Source organism: Gopherus evgoodei, chromosome 4, assembly GCF_007399415.2.
Source record: "Gopherus evgoodei ecotype Sinaloan lineage chromosome 4, rGopEvg1_v1.p, whole genome shotgun sequence".
Taxonomy (NCBI): domain Eukaryota; kingdom Metazoa; phylum Chordata; order Testudines; family Testudinidae; genus Gopherus; species Gopherus evgoodei.
This window is the reverse complement of record NC_044325.1, coordinates 21,673,242-21,691,490: the sequence shown is the minus strand read 5'-3', so window position 1 is coordinate 21,691,490 and position 18,249 is coordinate 21,673,242. Positions and strand designations below refer to the sequence as shown.

At 41.3% G+C, this 18,249-nt stretch overlaps 1 protein-coding gene across 1 annotated transcript in view; it reads left to right on the top strand.

Moving 5' to 3' along the window:
* The window catches only part of TDRD9 (tudor domain containing 9), a 148,558-nt gene extending 130,924 nt beyond the window's left edge, over positions 1-17,634 (top strand). Inside the window, 11 exon segments of the mRNA XM_030558641.1 lie at positions 959-1,048; positions 1,776-2,033; positions 2,564-2,636; positions 2,639-2,718; positions 5,128-5,198; positions 5,642-5,751; positions 5,941-6,037; positions 9,745-9,883; positions 10,527-10,645; positions 14,537-14,609; positions 17,136-17,634. Of these exon segments, the coding sequence (XP_030414501.1) occupies positions 959-1,048; positions 1,776-2,033; positions 2,564-2,636; positions 2,639-2,718; positions 5,128-5,198; positions 5,642-5,751; positions 5,941-6,037; positions 9,745-9,883; positions 10,527-10,645; positions 14,537-14,609; positions 17,136-17,237 (1,212 nt within the window). The 3' untranslated portion in view covers positions 17,238-17,634.
* The last annotated feature ends 615 nt before the right edge of the window (positions 17,635-18,249 follow it).

Here is an 18,249-nt window from a genome sequence, read left to right as displayed (position 1 = left end):
TAGGGAAGTTGTGGAATCTCCATCTCTGGAGATATTTAAGAGTAGGTTAGATAAATGTCTATTAGGGATGGTCTAGACAGTATTTGGTCCTGCCATGAGGGCAGGGGACTGGACTTGATGACCTCTCGAGGTCCCTTCCAGTCCTAGAGTCTATGAATCTATGATCTCCTGACAGTTTTAAGGGATGTATAAGTATGATTTTAATAGCTTCATGTGGGCACCACTTCTAATTGCGTAATCAGTTGATGAAATCTGATTTAATTCTGTACGTACATGCCTTACAGAAGTCCAGTAGATCTCCAAATCTTTGGAATCTTTTTGCCATCCATGTCAGCAAGTGGACAGCAAAGCAGCTGATCGGATAGCTTGGACAGCTATCTGTCTGTTCCACTGACATTTTTTTTGCTTTGGATGGTTGTGGGGGGAGTGTAATCCTCAGCTGTCATCCTCCCCTAAATGCCAATCTGCCAATCCAGAAACCACAAGTAGTTGACTTCATCCACTGCTGATGTGAGATAAGATTATGCAAATTTCAATCTAAGCCACCAGCCCAAAGTCCATAATTAGTATGGACCAAGAACTGTTGCCTTGGAGAAAAGTTTGACTAATGCTGTCTCTAGTAAGCAGTTGTTTTTTGATTGATTGGATGCGTAGCCTAGGAAAAGATGGAGCAATAGACAAGACAAAATTGATCTGTTGTTTCTGACACATTCTGCCTCTAGGAACCCATTATTCAAGACTTTAGTTGCTATAAGTGTTTGTCTTTCAGTTGGTTATGTAGTGTGTTGTGCTACTGAACTGGCTGTCTCGTGTAGCTGATGTGCAATTATTAAAAGTAATTTTATATACTGCAATATGTCCATTGTGTTCTTGCTATCTTACATTTGCTAAACTTGCACTTTCTTTACTGCTTTGGAATCTCCGCTGATTTTATATTTTCATTCCTTTGTTTGTTAAGGTTTTCTTTGTTGATTATGGCAATAGATCAAGAGTGTTTTTAAATCTTTTAAAGGAAATTCCAAACTACCTTCGAGAGGTCCCTTTTCAGGTAATGCTAAATGATGTTTGCTTCTTTTTAATGAATGTATTAATATTATAGGCCAACAAGCTTGAGATTCTTTTAAACCTCAGCAAAACTTTCCCAAATAATAAAGATCCATGACTGGCTACCATATTTTGCTAATCTGATGCGTGTGAAACCCTTTGTCACTAGTCATACATAAAGTATATTTGGAAGCCTAAGTGTTTTCCACCAAGAGAAAACCTGTTTAATAAGTCATCTTGTTTCATGTAACTGTGGAATAGTGGTGCCTAGCCTGTGGTTTGGGGTCCTGTGTAGTCCTCAAGGGTTATTGTGTGAACAATGTTTATATTTGATTATTAACGGTGATCGGCTCCCCCACCATGAAGCACAGGTCCTGCCAGCACCGCTTCATGCCTGCTGAGGCTTGCAGTTTGGGGGGACAACGCTGGCCCCGTCACCCCAGACTACGCCAGGTTTAAAAAGTGTGGGGCCATGGCCCCCCGATTTTGATGCCATTGGTGTAGATGTACACACAGTGACAGTCGGTATAATGAGATTTGTACCAGTATTTTTATGGCAATCTTAGGAGTTCTCTATGTAAAATAAAGAATTTAATATTGTTAATGGAGGAAGTGTTGTGCATGTGATGGTTTATCATTTTGATTGTTACTGACCTGAATTGTTTTGGTAAGAAAATCAAAATGTGTCTGTCACTTCTGGAGCTCATCATGCTTTCTTTAATATGTTTTAGGCTTTAGAATTCAAGATATGCAAGATGCGCCCCTCTGCGAAATCTCTTGTATGTGGAGAATGGTGGAGTTATGGAGCTAGCCAAAGATTTGCTTCATTAGTAAATGACTGTACTCTTGTAGTGAAGGTGTATTCAGTTGTGCACAGTGTTCTACATGTGGATGTTTACCGTTATTCCGGAATGAAAGAAGTGAACATTCGAGACTTGCTCATTGAAGAGGGCTATGCTGAGCTAGCAGAAGAATCCTATGAATCCAAAGTATGCATTAAATAAAAAGCAGTGTTTTGCCATGCCTGTTAAGTTTCTTATGCTAATTTATTTCATCTCCTCTTATGGCCTGATACATTGGGCTGAGATCTTCACAGCTATGTAAGCTAAGCAGGGTTGACTCTGGTTAGTACTTTAATGAGAGTGTATATTATAAAATGTGCACGTGTATGCAAGGCTGTGTTTAATATAATTGGTCTTTGAGATGGTTTACATATGCTAAAGTAATCATAGTGTAGGGGGGAAAAGTGGGCTAAACTAACTGTTTTTGAGACTCTTCCAAACCGACGTCTTCCAGTGAAGGGTATAATGCTTCAATTAGATGAATGTCTTGTATTAAGTACTGCTAAGTGCTTTATGATTCAGTGGAAGGTGTTAAGGCAAGTCATTGTTTTTTAATTCAAACTTGTGTTTCTCCACACAAATACATATACATAGTTTTGGCATGAACTGTTTCGTTTAATTTTGAAAAGTTTGAACATTTCACAATTTGTTCTAACTCTTTTCTATTTTTTATTTAGCAAAGCAATGAACTCAAAGAATTGTATTCAAAACAAGTAGAAAATGAGGAGAATGCGTCTGTAACTCAAAAAAAATAAAACAGGAAGAAAAACGCCTTATTGAAATGTTGTTAAATCACTTTTCTGCCAATAAATTTGGTACACCAAATTGTAAGGTAACTTCAGAAATGGTTTCATTTCTATATGAAGCTATAAAAACATGATCTGGTGTTTGAGGTCTATGCCCAAGATTGACAGCAATTTTTTCCAACAGGATTTGATTTTCTGCCTTGAAACAATATTAACTTCAGATTCAGCAATGAATAAAGATAACATAAATTTGCAGGGTTCTTGGAGATAGATTTGTCCATTTGTCAATCTCATTTCAGAGAATCAGTTGATAGCCAGAACCTCCCTCCAAGCTGCTCTAGATACACTATATACAGCTTCTACATCCCTAGCCATGGTCATGGTTATGTGGAGAGCATCCATTAGAAAAGGGCAAGGGTTATCCTCATAGTGCCATCCTGACCATGGTAAGTGTGGTAATAGAACCAGCTTCACCTCTCCACAGCAACACCTCTTCAACTTCCTCTTAGGAAGGCTCTCCTGTCGCAGAACTTGGGGACGCTGACCCCTCTCAACCCCTCATCTTTGAATCTTTGAGCCTGGTTTCTAGATGGTTATTGAGCATGGAACTAACCTCTTTGGATGAGGTCCAATCAGTTCTCCTATCTAGCAGGAAACCTTGTACTCACAAAACTTGCCTTCAAAAGTGGAAGCTCTTCCACTCTTGATGTTCCATTCACTCTCCCCAAGCCTCAGAGGTTCCACTATCCAAAATCGTGGACTATTGGTTGGATTTAGACAAAAGGTCAATCAATAAACTCAGAGTACATTTGGCTGCTATAACAGCTATCAAAGGCTTCTCACTTTGCCCACCCTAGTATAACTAGAGTCCTCAAGGGCTTATGTATCTTGTTTTCCTCCCACCATACGGAACCAGGCCCTCCAGTGGAACCTCAGTTTGGTTCTCCGTGCTGTGAGCTTTGAAACAATGGTTACTTTTTCTCTCCTCCATCTCTCCCTCAAGACTCCGTTCCTCATAGCCTTCACTTCAGCTAGATGAATGGGAGAGCTTGGTGCTGTTGTGGCTGACCCCCATATACCACCAGATTCACTGCATCCCTATCCTTGCTTCCTCCCAAAGGTCTCTTGGGAATACCATATAAATCAAAAGATTTGCCTACCAGTGTTCTGCCTTGACAGGACTAAGACCTTACAGGCCTCTCGTAGGCTATTTGTATCATTTGCAGAGAGGATGAAGGGTCAACCTGTTTCCACTCAAAGGTGGTCTGAGTGGGTTTCTGGTTGTCTTAACCTGCTGTGAATCAGCTGGGATGCAGCACCCTCATGGTGTTGGCACATTCCACTAGAGCTCAGTCCACATCTAGAGCATCTATTGAAGGATGTTCCCATAACAAACATTTGTAGGATTACAATATGATCTTCCATTCATACCTTTATCAAGCATTACATTTTCTTCCAAAGATGATACTAGTTTGATGACTCAGACCTCCAAGCCATCTTGGACTTACCTCCTCAGCACCCACCTCCTCATCGAGTTACTGCTTGGGAGTTTCCTACAGTGGAGCACCAACAGGGACACATACTTGAAGGAGAGGTTACTTATCTTACAGTAATTTGAGTTCTTCAAGAAGTCTTGTTCTAATGAGTGGTCTACCCTCCTTCCCCTGAGCTGTGGAGGCTCTGCTTTATAATGAGAAGGAACTGAAGAGCAGCAGGTCTGCACCTGCTTACATGCCCTTGTTTGTAGACTATTCTGTGCAGACGCAGGCCCGTGGACGCCACTATACATTCTCCAGTCGAGAGAGCGTGGGCGCACGTGCATCCAGAAGCAAATGCTGTGGTTCTGTGCATTTATTTCTGATAACTTGAATGGTGATGCAAAGTTACTGCAGCACACTAAGTCCTATTGGTGATACAGTAGCTGGCCCAGGCAAACGCAAAACTGTTAATTTAGTTGCATCTCATAGGAAAGCATAGCCATAACTAAACAGTGAGTATTGATCATTATGTAAAAGTGTATCATGTACTGTACTTGGATTTTGAGTTAACCCTTACCTATATATTTTATATATATTTCAAATCTGGTGTCTGAAGTTAGGCTCCTGATTTATATTTCAGTCTTCCAAACACCCATATATATTCTTAATTCACACAAATGAGTGGCCCCGTGGGACTACTTTTGTGCAAAAAGTTAAGCATGTGCGTAGTGTCTACAAGATTGGGAACCTAGACACTTAAATACAAATAGCCTGTTTTTCAGAGGTGGTATGGAACTCCAGTTCTTATTGAAGTTATTGAGAAACTGATTGCTCAGTTCCTGCGAAAAGAGTAATTTTTATGTAGGTGCCTAGATATAAATTTAGGAACTTAACATTAGGCACCCAGGTTTGAAAACGTTGGATGTTAGTATATGCCCAATAAAGTATTAAAATAATATATTATTTTTTTATTTTCATCTAAAAACTGAAACTCACTTGAACTGTCTTGTTTCAAAGGCAACGCTTCATGGCCCCTACAATCCTTATGAGCTGAAGTGTCACAGCATGTCCCAGATTTCCAAATTCAGGTATGATAAAGCTTTTGTCATGAATGGCAGGCAAACCGTAGGTCATTGTGTTGGTAGATGTAAGAGTTACTGGAATACACACTTTCACATCTTTAATTTTTTTTATTAATTCAACGTTATGCTTGGATACTATTTAGCTCTAGAAGTAAAAAAAAAAACAAAAAACAAAAAACAAAAAAAACCCCACCATACATAATGTTAAAAATTCTGAGATGAATGGGAGAGTGTGACACAGTTCTAATGTGCACAGAAATGTATTTAATATCTAGAATACAAGGCTGGAAGCCTGGACTCCATTCAAAACTTGACTCACTAACTAGAGTGAGTTTGATTGACTTTGCACACTTATGGCTGATTCATAATTTTAAAAGGATTTTTAGATACACGTTTCTACTGACTTTCCTTTTTATTGCCAGTTAATACATTTTGTCATTTTCCCCTAGATGTGTCTGGATAGAAAAGGAGAGTATAAACTCTGTAATTGTCAATAATACTCCTGAGGATCCATTTCAGAAAATGTTGGTTGCTGCTTCTGTATCAGTAAATGCAACTGGTAATCTAAATACATACTTGTGTTCCTTATTTTTCTCACTTCCTTTTCTTTAACTAAGCATTGTCCATATGAATAGCTATAGAACTAAATTATATCTGACACTGAAATTCTATCTACCAACTGCTTAGAGGTTCGTTCTGCTGTCAAGGCTTTCTGTTAATTATCAATTTTTGTTCTTTTTTGTAATAGGATCTACAATGTTGTTAAGAGAAACATCTCTGATGCCTCCTATTCCAGGGCTACCAGCACTCCTCAGTATGTTGTTTGCTCCTGTTATAGAACTCAGGTATATATGCATTTTTGAAGTATGATAGCAGAATGATGTGTTCTCTAGCATCCTTCTACACATCCCTTGTTTCTTCCATCCCTTACAGGCAGTTGCATATTGTATTGCTAAGTTAACAATGTTGCATGTATATGTGAATTTGGGATTCCAGAGTCTGCCTTCACGAAAACTTGTTTAAGTTCCTGAGATGTTGCTGTAAGTCTAAGGCCTGGTCTACACTACGCATTTATACCAATTTTAGCAGTGTTAAACCGATTTAACGCTGAACCCATCCACACAGCGAGGCCCTTTATGTCGATATAAAGGGCTCTTTAAACCGGTTTCTGTGCTCCTCCCCGATGAGAGAATTAGCGCTGAAATTGGTATTACCATGTCGGATTAGGATTAGTGTGGCCGCAAATCGACAGTATTGGCCTCTGGACGGTATCCCACAGTGCACCATTGTGACTGGTCTGGTCAGCAATCCGAACACGGATGCACTGGTCAGGTAAACAGGAAAAGCCCCGCGAACTTTTGAATTTCATTTCTTGTTTGCCCAGCGTGGAGCTCCGATCAGCACAGGTGGCCATGCAGTCCCAAATCCAAAAAGAGCTCCAGCATGGGCCGTACGGGAGATACTTGATCTGATCGCTGTATGGGGAGACAAATCTGTTCTATCACAGCTCCGTTACAGAAGATGAAATGAGAAAGCATTTGAAAAAATCTCCAGGCTATGATAGACAGAGGCCACAGCACAGTGCTATGTGACAAGTGTAACGGAAAGCCAAAGAATCAAATGGACGCTCATGGATGGAGGGAGAGGGTACTGAGGACTTCACCTATCCCACAGTCCCCGCAGTCTCCGAAAAGCATTTGCATTCTTGGCTGAGCTCCCAGTGCCTGTAGGGTCAAACACATTGTCCGGGGTGTTTCAGGGTATATGTCGTCAGTTTACCCCCCTCCGCCCCGTGAAAGAAAAGGGAAAAAAATCGTTTCTTGACTGTTTTATATGTCACCCTATGACTACTGCATGCTGCTGGTAGACGCGGTGCTGCGGCAATGAATAGCAGCATCCTCTCCCCTCCCCTCCCCGGTGGCAGACGGTACAATATGACTGCTATCCATCGTCATCATCAGCCCGTGTGTGCTCCTGGCTGGCCTCAGGTGAGGTCAGCCATGGGCTCCTGGGTAAAAATAGGAATGACTCCCGGTCTTTCCCGGTAGATGGTACAGAACAGCTGGTAACCGTCCTCATCATAGCAACTGGGGGCTGAGTTCCATCAGCTCCCCCCCCCTCCTTTTCATGTCTAAAAAAAAGATTCTGTACTGCCTGGACTATCATAGCAGCGGGATGCTGGGCTCCTCTCCTCCCCCACACCGTTTAATGTCCTGCTTGGACTATCATAGCAGCTGGAGGCTGCCTCACCCTCATTTTTTCTCACTAAAAAGTCAGTGTTTCTTATTCCTGCATTCTTTATTATTTCATCACACAATTGGGGGACACTGCCACGGTAGACCAGAAAGGTTGGGGGAGAAGGGAATCAATGGGTGGGGTTGTTGCAGGGGCACCCCCCCCCGTGAATGGCATGCAGCTCATCATTTCTGCAGGATCTGACACGGAGCAGCTATGCTCTCTGGTTCTCTGATACACTGGTTCTGTAGTACACTTGCCCCATATTCTGGGCAGGACTGACTCTGTTTTTAGATAAACCATAAAGGAGAGATTGACTTGGGGAGTCATTCCCATTTTTGTCTTTGCGCCCCTGGCTGACCTCAACTAAGGCCAGCCAGGAGCACCCATGACAGCAGCAGATGGTACAGAACGACTAGTAACCATCTCTGCTACCTTGCAATGGCAAATGAATGCTGCTGTGTAGCACTGCAGTACCACCTCTGTCAGCGGCATCCAATACACATACAGTGACAGTGACAAAAGGCAAAACGGGCTCCATGGTTGCCATGCTATGGCGTCTGCCAGGGCAATCCAGGGAAAAAGGGCGCGAAATGATTGTCTGCCGTTGCTTTCACGGAGGAAGGAATGAGTGACGACATTTACCCAGAATCACTCACGACACTGTTTTTGCACCATCATGCATTGGGATCTCAACCCAGAATTCCAATGGGCGGGGGAGACTGCGGGAACTATGGGATAGCTGCGGGAACTATGAGATAGCTACGGGATAGCTACCCACAGTGCAACGCTCTGGAAATCAATGCCAGCCTCGGTACGTGGACGCACACCACTGAATTAAAGTGCTTAGTGTGGCCACGTGCGCTCGACTTTATACAATCTGTTTTACAAAACTGATTTATGTAAAATCGAAATAATCCTGTAGTGTAGACGTACCCTAAGAGGAGGAGGAACTGTACCAGTGTTTGATCTGCCAGGGGGATGGGAGTTTTGTGTATTTTAGGGGCTGTTGAGGGACTAAGTTGCTATTAAATTTATTATTTTCACCTATGTCAGTGTGATGGGGTGTACAAATCGCACACTGGTCAACAAGTGGTTAAGTGATTATTTTGGGCACTTTTTGATAAGTTAATGGAGTTTAGGGCTCAGTAGCTATTAGCCAAAGTGGTCAGGGATGCAAACCCATGCTCTGGGTGTCCCTAAGCTTCCAACTGCCCAAAGTTGGGACTTGACGATGGGAATGATCATTTGAAATTGCCTTGTTCTGTTCGTTCCTTCTGAAGGATGTGGTAGTGGTCACGTCAGAAGACAGAATACTGGAATCAGGACCATTGGTCTGATCCAGTATAGCTGTGCTTACATTCTCGTGTAGATGAGCTCCTAGGCTGACAACGCGTTTGTGCTGTGATAACACTTTCAGAGTCTATCATTGTCTTGCTGCTCTCCTGGTCAAACCCATCTTGGAAGGAGCTTGAGAAACTTGAAAGCCTTTAAAGATAGAAAATTCATGAATTAGAAATTGGAGGAAATAAAAAATCATTTGATTCTATATATTGATTTGAGTTGAAACGTATAATGGAAACCTAATAACCACAGGTTGGACAGCAGGGGTTATAACCCTTAACCCTTAAACGGGGGTCAGTGCAGGTCACTGTTTCAGCACAAGGGATGCTGCGTTTCCTCAAACTAAGTTCTGGTCTGTATATGTTCAATACTCCTTAAGGATTGAACAGCTGCCAGTCAGAGCTTTGCCACTTTTAAACTAGCTATGCAGGGGAAAAGTGAACACTATTTTGTTGTGGTGCTGCATCAGCATGTCAATACATTGTTCCAGCATCACGATGTAGTGTCATGACAAGGTGTTGCATGAACCCTACAAGTTGTTCTGGGATCCTTATAAATCCCACAAGCTAGGCTGCATCAGCAACTTGGGTTTTCTTTGGCAATACAAATGTTTGTTCCTATGAGGGTATCGCTATACTGCAATCACCGGGTGTGATTGCCACTTGTGTAAACACACCTGAGCTATCTTTAATCTAGTTAGCTCAGGTTTTGAGGCGATGAAGCCCAGAGTTCCAACCATGCTTGTACAGCCAGCATTCTGCAACAGCTTCACTGCTCTGATACCCAAGCTAGCTAGATTAAACTAACTTGTGTAAGTCTTCTTGAGCAGCAATCAAAACCATCAATTTGCAGTATAGATATAATCTGAGCGTCTATCTTCATATTAATGCGAGATTGGTGTTCCAGATGGGGTTGCTTTGTTTTCTTCAATTTCGTCTTTCCAAAATTTCCATTCAAGTTTTCATTTTGTTAGGGTTGATGAAAGTGGAAGGAGTTTTACTGGTGTTCTTTGTGGTTTGGGGTGGAATCAAAGTCTTGGAACCCCACTGCTTCCAGAACATGACATGGAGCTGGCATTTGATGTGCAGTTTGGCATGGATGACATAGTAGAGGTAAAACATGCATATGGATTATTTTCATTCTAGTAGTGCATATCTGGAATCTAGCAGATGTCAGAAATTGTTAGCTCTTGCGATTTTATTACTTGAAGTCTAGCAACCGTTGGCAGAATTTTAAAGTTGTCTAATTCTTTTAGTGAAATAGCCTGTTTATAATCTTGAACTGATCTTATGTGTCAGAAACTAAGTTTAAAAACCCTAAGGTGGTTTCATTAAACTTTACTGAACAAAGTCAAATATTGAATACAGTACATGATCATCTTTGTAGACAGTTGTATATAATTAAGCCAGTAACTAAGCAAATACAATTCTGTGTTAATCAAACTCCTGTGCAAGATGGGTCTTTTGTTTTTCTGTGTTTATATTCAAACCTTTTAATTATATTTTTGGTATAAAATAATGCTATTTAAAGATCCACTTAGTCATAAAATATTTGACATTCTTATAGAAAATTATATACATAGCTTTTCTCAGATGTCTTTGCTAATGTTGATCTAAAAATGAACTTTCAATGTTAACTAAACCGTTCTAGACAGACCGACATAGGCATGCACACACATCCCTAAGTATAATCTGAACTTAAACTGGAAATGCTGTTTGGGCTGCTGATTATCAGGTATCATTGAAATGTTCACAGATAAACATCCTAAGAACGGCCATTAACAAACTGGTTTGTGATGGCCCAAATGGCCCGAGGTATTTTGGGCAAGAGAGAATTGCACAGCTGCAAGAGAATGCTCGTGAGAAACTTTTAGGGTAAGTCTACTTTTATTAATGAGAGTTTTGTTTATTTTCTTAGTTTATAGTGAATTCTGTTTTGCATTTGTTTTCACACTTCTGTCTGGTACTATCCATCCTGATTTATTTTTCTTGTTTATAAAGCAGTAAATCACTAGTTTGAGCTTTGCTTTCAAAATATTTCTTCTTTTCAGCATCATAATATAGGCTTTAGACTTATTGTTTCCATTATCTATAATTTTACTGCTACAGTAACACTAGGTCAACAAGAAAGCCTAACAGTTAGTAGAATCATAAAAACTAAAGATATCAAAACCTGTTCCTCAAGATACTAGTTGTTATAGTTCCCTGTTCTAGGGACTGACAGACAGGAACTCGAATGGCTTCAGAACCTAGAGGGTTTCTTCCTCTCCCCCTGTGATGGAATCTCTTGGAGACTTTTCTTTCCAGATTACATCTGAGGAGTACACACTGCTGTCTCTCCCTCATCAAATCTGTGCCAAGAGGAGGTGTTAGCAGAGATAATTGCAAGAATTCTCCTTCCCTTATCCTACCTTAGTGGATCTGTCCCAAGAGAAAGCAGGGTAGTTACTGAGGCCACCTGCCTCTTTCCGGCAACCCTTCCTTGATTCTTATGACCAAATCAAAGGAACTGATACCAATATAGTGCAGAGTACTTAGGATATCTAGCATCGGTGCAGCTCGCAGTTTCTGTCTCCTAAAGCTTTCTACAGAGCCACCCCCAGTATGAAGAGTCACTAGGGCAATTCTCTAAAGTATGTAGCTGCTAAATGTCCTTGACGCTTTGAACAAGCCTGTCTCTGTGAATGTAGGGTAGGCATCTCTGTGCTAGATCTAAACCTTTAATAAACCTTTTAATCCCTATACACAGTGTGTGATGAAACAGATACAAATGCGATTGTTGGCAGCAGCCATCCAGCAACCCTCTTTTGCAGTCATGCACTAGCTGTTAACGCAGGCTCTCCAATAGAACCTTCGTACCTAGGAAAGATGCTAGTCTGTTTGCCAGAAGGAAATGCCTTCCCGAAGCAACTGCGTTGAGGTGGGAGCAATTTCCTGATGCAGCTTCATGTCAAAATGGAGCAGAAGCTTTTAGTGGAGTTCCCCCGTGCTAAATGCCATAGGGAAATAGTGGTTGCTGTCACACAGAACGTAGAGAGAATTGATATGGGCAATTTCTATGACTCCCTTCTTTGGTGTACCTGCGCAATTCAAATATATGATTTGCCAGTGGTTACTATCTCAACTCCTTTGATGTATGTGAACACTAACATGTTCACCCCAACTTTAAATCCACTCCACACATCTTGAGTGAGGTAGATTAGTAAATAACGGAGGTCAGGTTTTGCTCTGGGGGCCATGTTGTAGCAAGAATTCTTTAGAGCATCAATACTTGCCAGCTGGGCCAGTGCAAGGGTATTTTGTGCCCTAGGCAAAACTTCCACCTTGTTACCGCCCCCTCCCCCCCGGACAACCTCCGAAAACTAGTAAACTTAGCATTATAAACAGCCTGTCAGAACGAGTGAGGGCTTTGTAATGTTTCTTTTTTACCTTTAAGGCTTTTCAATTGTTTGCCATTGCCTCTGATAGTGTCCCATTCAAAGTTTTACTATTGTGCAAAGCTAAACAATTGAGCCTTGCATTGCGTCACCAGCCAGGTTAGGCAGGGTGACAAATCCCTCTTGCCCCAGAGAGCTGTTATTCCCTGGTGACTAATTTCTACTCCAAGTCTATAAAGCAGACTTTTACGGTAAATACATTATTCCTTCAATATTACCCATACACACATTTCACAAAGATTCTCACTCTTGACAAGTTACCAGCCTTGTGTAGATCCCTTCCACATTTCTCTTTGTGGGTAAGTGCCCTGTAAGACACATGTGGGGTGCAGTGAGTTTGTCAGGCCTGCGGTGACAGCTGTTTGTGAAGATCAGGGGGCCCTTTGCCGAGGGGTGCTGGTGTCACTGTGAGCTTGGGGTGGCTCACAGTATGGGGCAGGGCACTGAGGCTGGTGGGGCAGGCGGTGCTGGGATGGGGCAAGGGTAGGTACCTGTCAGTCTCCAGCGCTTGGGCTGTGCCAGCAGCCTCTTCACCTCGGAGTCTCCCGTGCTTCCCCAGAGGCCACTTCTCCTCCTCAAGCTCCCTGGCCACTGCCGCCGCGGCCGCCTGGGAGGATGCAAGTGCTGCTGTGGAGAAGACACAAGGGGTTGAGCTCGGCTGGGGCCCCGCACCTGCCAGCCGAGAGCAGCAGGAACTGGACGCTGCTTGGAAGGAGCCAGGCAGCCTGAGCCCAGGACGGCAGCAGCCTCCACAGCAGCAGGGGCAGGCGGGGAGCGTAGCCTGCCATGGGGCAGGAGAGGCTGTGCTGCTCTATTTCCCACTTATAGCCATCCTTTGCTTAGTTATCGTGGTCTTAAGATTTATGGATCATAGTTAGGGCCCTATCAAATTGACGGCCATGAAAAACGCATCACGGACCGTGAAATCTGGTTTCCCCCCAGGAAATCTGGTCTTCTCATAGACTCATAGAATTTAAGGTCAGAAGGGACCAATGTGATCATCTAGTCTGACCTCCTGCACCAAGCAGGCCACAGAACCCTACCCATCCACTTCTATAACAAACCCCTAACCTATGTCCTTTTACCCTGTACTATACAGATTTAATGGGAGGATATCAGCGTTTCTCAAATTGGGGGTCCTGCCCAAAAGGGAGTTGCAGGGGGTGTGGGTCTTAAGGTTATTTTAGGGGGGGGTGCAGTATTGCCACCCTTACTTCTGTACTGCCTTCAGAGTTTGGCAGCTGGAGAGCAGCCACTGTTGGCCGGGCACCCAGCTCTGAAGATTGTGCCCTGCCAGCGGCAGCGCAGAAGTAAGGGTGGTAATACCATACCTTGTCATACTTACTTCTGGACTGCTGCCTTCAGAGCTGGTTGGCCAGTCAGGATCCCTACACTTACAACACTGTGAACGTTCGGATTGAAATAGCTGAAATCATGAATTATTGATTTTTACAACCCTATGTCTGTGAAATTGACCAAAATGGACTGTGAATTTGGTAGGGCTCTAATCAAGGTATCCAGAAACAATTTCAGAAGTAAATTTACATCTTAGTTCCCCCTCTTTCCCTCCCCCAACTATCAGAAGCTGAGCATACTCTGATTTTGAAGGAAGAGACCATCTGCTAGCATAGTCTTGCATTGTTTCTTATTTTTCCCCTTCTATAAAATCTTTCTCCTCCTGTATTTCAGTTGTTTTCTGATCATTTTTTGTTTAACGCACTGAAAAAAATGCCTTGCTGAAAAGAAACTACTTACATAAAACTATTCAGGCTAAATCTTTCATGGTTTCCTCTTTACAGTTTTTTTTTTTTCAAATTAACTGTATTTACATCATGTCACCACTACTTAAGAGTAAAATGTTTATTTGAAAAACACATCTAGACAGAGTTAATTAAAATGTATCGCTGTTGTACTTCACACAGCTTGAGGAAATAACTGGGGCATACAGACAATCTATAATAATTGAGTTGTTACAGAAAACAAAATGATCTAAAAATAGCTAAACTAGAGCCAAATGAATAAGCATACATAAATGTGTGGAATAAATGACAGTTGCAAATTGTAGCACTTTGTCAAATAAACAACTTACACCAAATATTTTTCTCTCGGAATACAGTTTTAAAACAGACAGTTTCACTGGGGCATGACTTTATCTGTGACTTCTCCCACTAGAGAGAGAGTCTAATTTGCTCATTTATCTAATACTAACATGAAAATGTTAACATTTCATCCAGCACCATAATGTAATAAATTTCCAACTATTTCTTTAGATGTTTAGAGTTAACTATATACCATTGGGTTTCTTAAAGATGTTTTTATGATATTTCAGTTTAATCTGCAAATCAAAACCTCGGCAAGTAATTGCACCCAAGTGGCATGGGAAACCATACGATTGGAATCAGGTAAGGTTATAATTTTCTAAAAAAACTGAGCGAATGGGAATGGGTTATCATATTCCTTCATATCTGGAGACTTATAGTAGGTTCAGATCTGATGGTCACAAGTAAGATGGTTTTTGTCTATGTATTCCTTTGCCATTATCTGTTAACCTCATGAGCAGAGATGGTTTGGATAACAGTACAGATATTGTAGATGTGGATTTCAGGTTCAGGGACAGATCCATATACTCAGTTTGGCTCTTCTAATACTTCCTGTTTAATTTTGTCCCTCCAATATTCATTATTTCCAAACAAAACACTTCAGAAATTTGCAGTGAACGATGGGTTTCTGGCAGGGAGTTATAATTTATTGGTTGCTGCTCAGTAGGATAAAATTTTTATTACTATCTGAATTTTTTTATTCCCGCTTAGAAATTAACCTTTTGGTACTGCCTATCAAAAAGCATAAAATTAACTAAAGGAAAGGAAAGTTGGTGACTTGAGTATTTATTTTATTTGTTTTGGAATTGTTAGCTCACTGCAGTATACGTTGGATTTTATTGCTGGCCATTGTTGTATAAACAGGATTTCCTTTTTATACTTTCAGGAAACCTGCTGGTTTTATGGTCAGAGAGAGAGGTAGTAATCTGGAGTTTTCAAAGGGTTTCTTGCAGCACAGAAGTAGAGTTTTTGTTTGGAGTAAGTCCTAGTCTGCCCTGCTAGTCTGTTAGAAATCTTTCCTAACTTGGTCAGTAGGTTCCCCCATGCAACCAGATTCCCACCACATTTGGTTCATGGCCAGCGAACCAACAGGAACAAGGCAAGCCAGTGCATATCATGTGTCTTTAGGGGTGGAGGGAACTGGATACTTTTCTGAGATGGGTAAGTGTGGGGATTAGGCCTCTTCTTGAAAGAGAATAGGGTGACCAGATATCCCGATTTTATTGGGACTGTCCCGATATTTACTTATTTGTCCCGTGTCCTGACCGAACATCGGTCGGGATGCAAATTGTCCCAATATTTTGCCCTCCGTCACACAGGTGGAGGGGGCTCATGCCCCCCAACGCCACCCAGCACTGCCCCTATTGGATCCTTCCCCAAATCTCCGCCCTGGCACCGCCCCCAGCCCTGCCCCCTCACTGCCCTATTGGATCCCTCCCCAAATCTGCACCCTGGCCCCGCCTCTTCCCCAAGCATGCTGCATTCCGCCTCCTCCCCCTCCCACTCAGGCTTGGGTAATCAGCTATAGGGCGGCGCAAGTGCTGGGGGGAGGGGGGAGAAGCAGGATGTGGTAGGCAGCTCAGGGGAGATGGAGGCAGAGTGAAGACGAGGTAGGGCGGGGGGCGGGGCATGGAGCTGCCGGTGGGTGCTCAGCCCCCACCAATTTTTCCTATGCTCAGGCGGCTCTTGGTTTTTTGTGTTTTCCTCCACCGCCGGCTCTTGGGTGCTTTTGTTGCTGTACCCCCCTCCCCGCGTCCCGATGTTTCACGTCTCTCATCTGCTTACCCTAAAAGGGAAGGAAAGTCTGAGAAGATGGGATAAGCACAGAGGACAAATATGCTCATCCTCTTCACAGTTCACTGTGGGGAGTGTGTTTGTTTTCTTTTAATTTTGCTGTAAGGTTGTCCTATACTGATGTTATATTATAGGAATGCAAATGGACAGAAAATATCTGTCCTCTGCAACTCTAGTACAGAGTAGGCATATTCCTACCTTTTATACCTTGCATAAGCTGAAGTAGTGCTTGCTACTCATTTTCAAATTTTAGGAGCTATCCTCAGAGTCAAAATATGCTATTATGCCATCTCTCTCTCTCAGGGAAAACGCCACTTAATATTTTTTTAGATGCTCTTTAATCCCAGAATGCTATGTTACCTTTAACAGACACACTTTCTCCTTTCCCTTCTAAACTGCCTAAGGAACTGAAAAAACCTATTGCTGATCCTTATTTCATGTTGTGTATGGGAGATGAGCAGTGCTAAAGCAGTGCTTTATACTGATTCCTCTCACAATATGCACGTGTATATGAGTGTGTTCATTTTAACCTGATAATTCAAAGAACAGCAACTCATGGATTTTGTTTCTTACTACAGTACAAAGAATAGCAGGACATAATTATAAGGGGCAATGAGCATGGTAGTATAACCTTTTGTTTATCTACATCGTTTTTAATTTTTTGTAAAAGCAAATTGGTGTGTAAGCCATAAAACAACAAGTCAAGGTGTATTTGAAGTCTGAGAGACCAGGACATCTTACTTTATATGACTGCAGAATGCTTACATTCTTGGTTGTCCACTTGATAATTAAAACCTGTGGATCTGAAATGGAGAATTCTGACACAGGCATGCCATGATGTGAATTTGGTTTTTATGGTAATATTTATCTAATTTTTAAGCAAGCCATAAAGAACATGAGCAGAATTTGTATGATTTGGAACAATCAAAAAGTTATTTGAAAACAGAATAGTGGAGAAAAAAATCTTGTGTTTACAGAGTAAGAACGTATGAACTTACATCTTTCAAACATTGTAATTTTGCTTTTTTTCATTAGGTGGATTCAGAACTGATCATCGACCAGTCTGAAGGGCAGAATGAAAGAGGAAAGGACACTTTTCTTTACCAGCTACATAAGCTGGTTGTGTTAAATACTTAAATATTTCTAGAAATCCTTAAAAGAAAGAAATGTTAAAGCCAGTTTTTAGTTTAATTTTACTGGTGTTTTCTGTATGATCCTTAAAAGTTGTGGAGCACATCCCTCTGATCCTAAAGAGGAAGGTAGTATGCAGTTTGGAGTGTCCTAGTGGATGTATTAATAAGATAAAAAATGTATTATGACCTTTTCTCCCAGAGGTTAAGACTCAAAGTCCACCTATACTGAAAATACCGTTCGTAGAATAGATTTGTTTAGAGCAAAAGGCTCTCTTTTTCTTTTAATAATGTTTCTGAGATGACTTTTCAAAAAACACCCAATAAACAGAGCGGGAGAAAATCGATACAGTCTTAGTTGTTTAGCTCTTTCACTAAAGTATACAGCAGTGAAAGATGAATAAGATTTTGTTTGTCTTTGAGATAAAATATATTGAGTTGCATGTTGAATTTTATATATGTTTTATTTTTATGTTACTAGTGTTTGAATAATAAATCTTACAGCAAGTTTACTAATTCTTTTGTATAATTAAAAAGTTAATGAACACTGATATTTTAGTTTATGTACTGGTGACTTTAAGGTATATTTGTGTACAGATTTAGCTCTAGTATATAATTAAACATCTCATGTTCGATATAATCACTTGCACGGTACATTTCTGACACAAAACATAAGTCAGATGTACATATTTTTTTCATAGGTGGAGGGGAAAAATCTTTTTGAACCTCTAATTCACTGTTCCTCCATTCTTTTTTCCTGTCCCCTAATACACAAGGTCTTTACCCCAAAAATATGAGGCTGCTAGCTTCAGAATAAAACACACAATTCGAAATAAGATATGGTGTCTTGCCCTTCCTCTTTACAAACCTGGTTAATAAAAATTGAATTTACTGATTATTGATGTGCCACTAGATTCATAATATACAACAGATATTTTTTAAGTATTTTAATTGTATTAAACTAGTAGGTGGCAGTGCCAATCACCATAAATAGGCTAGCAGCTCAGAGAAACAAAGCT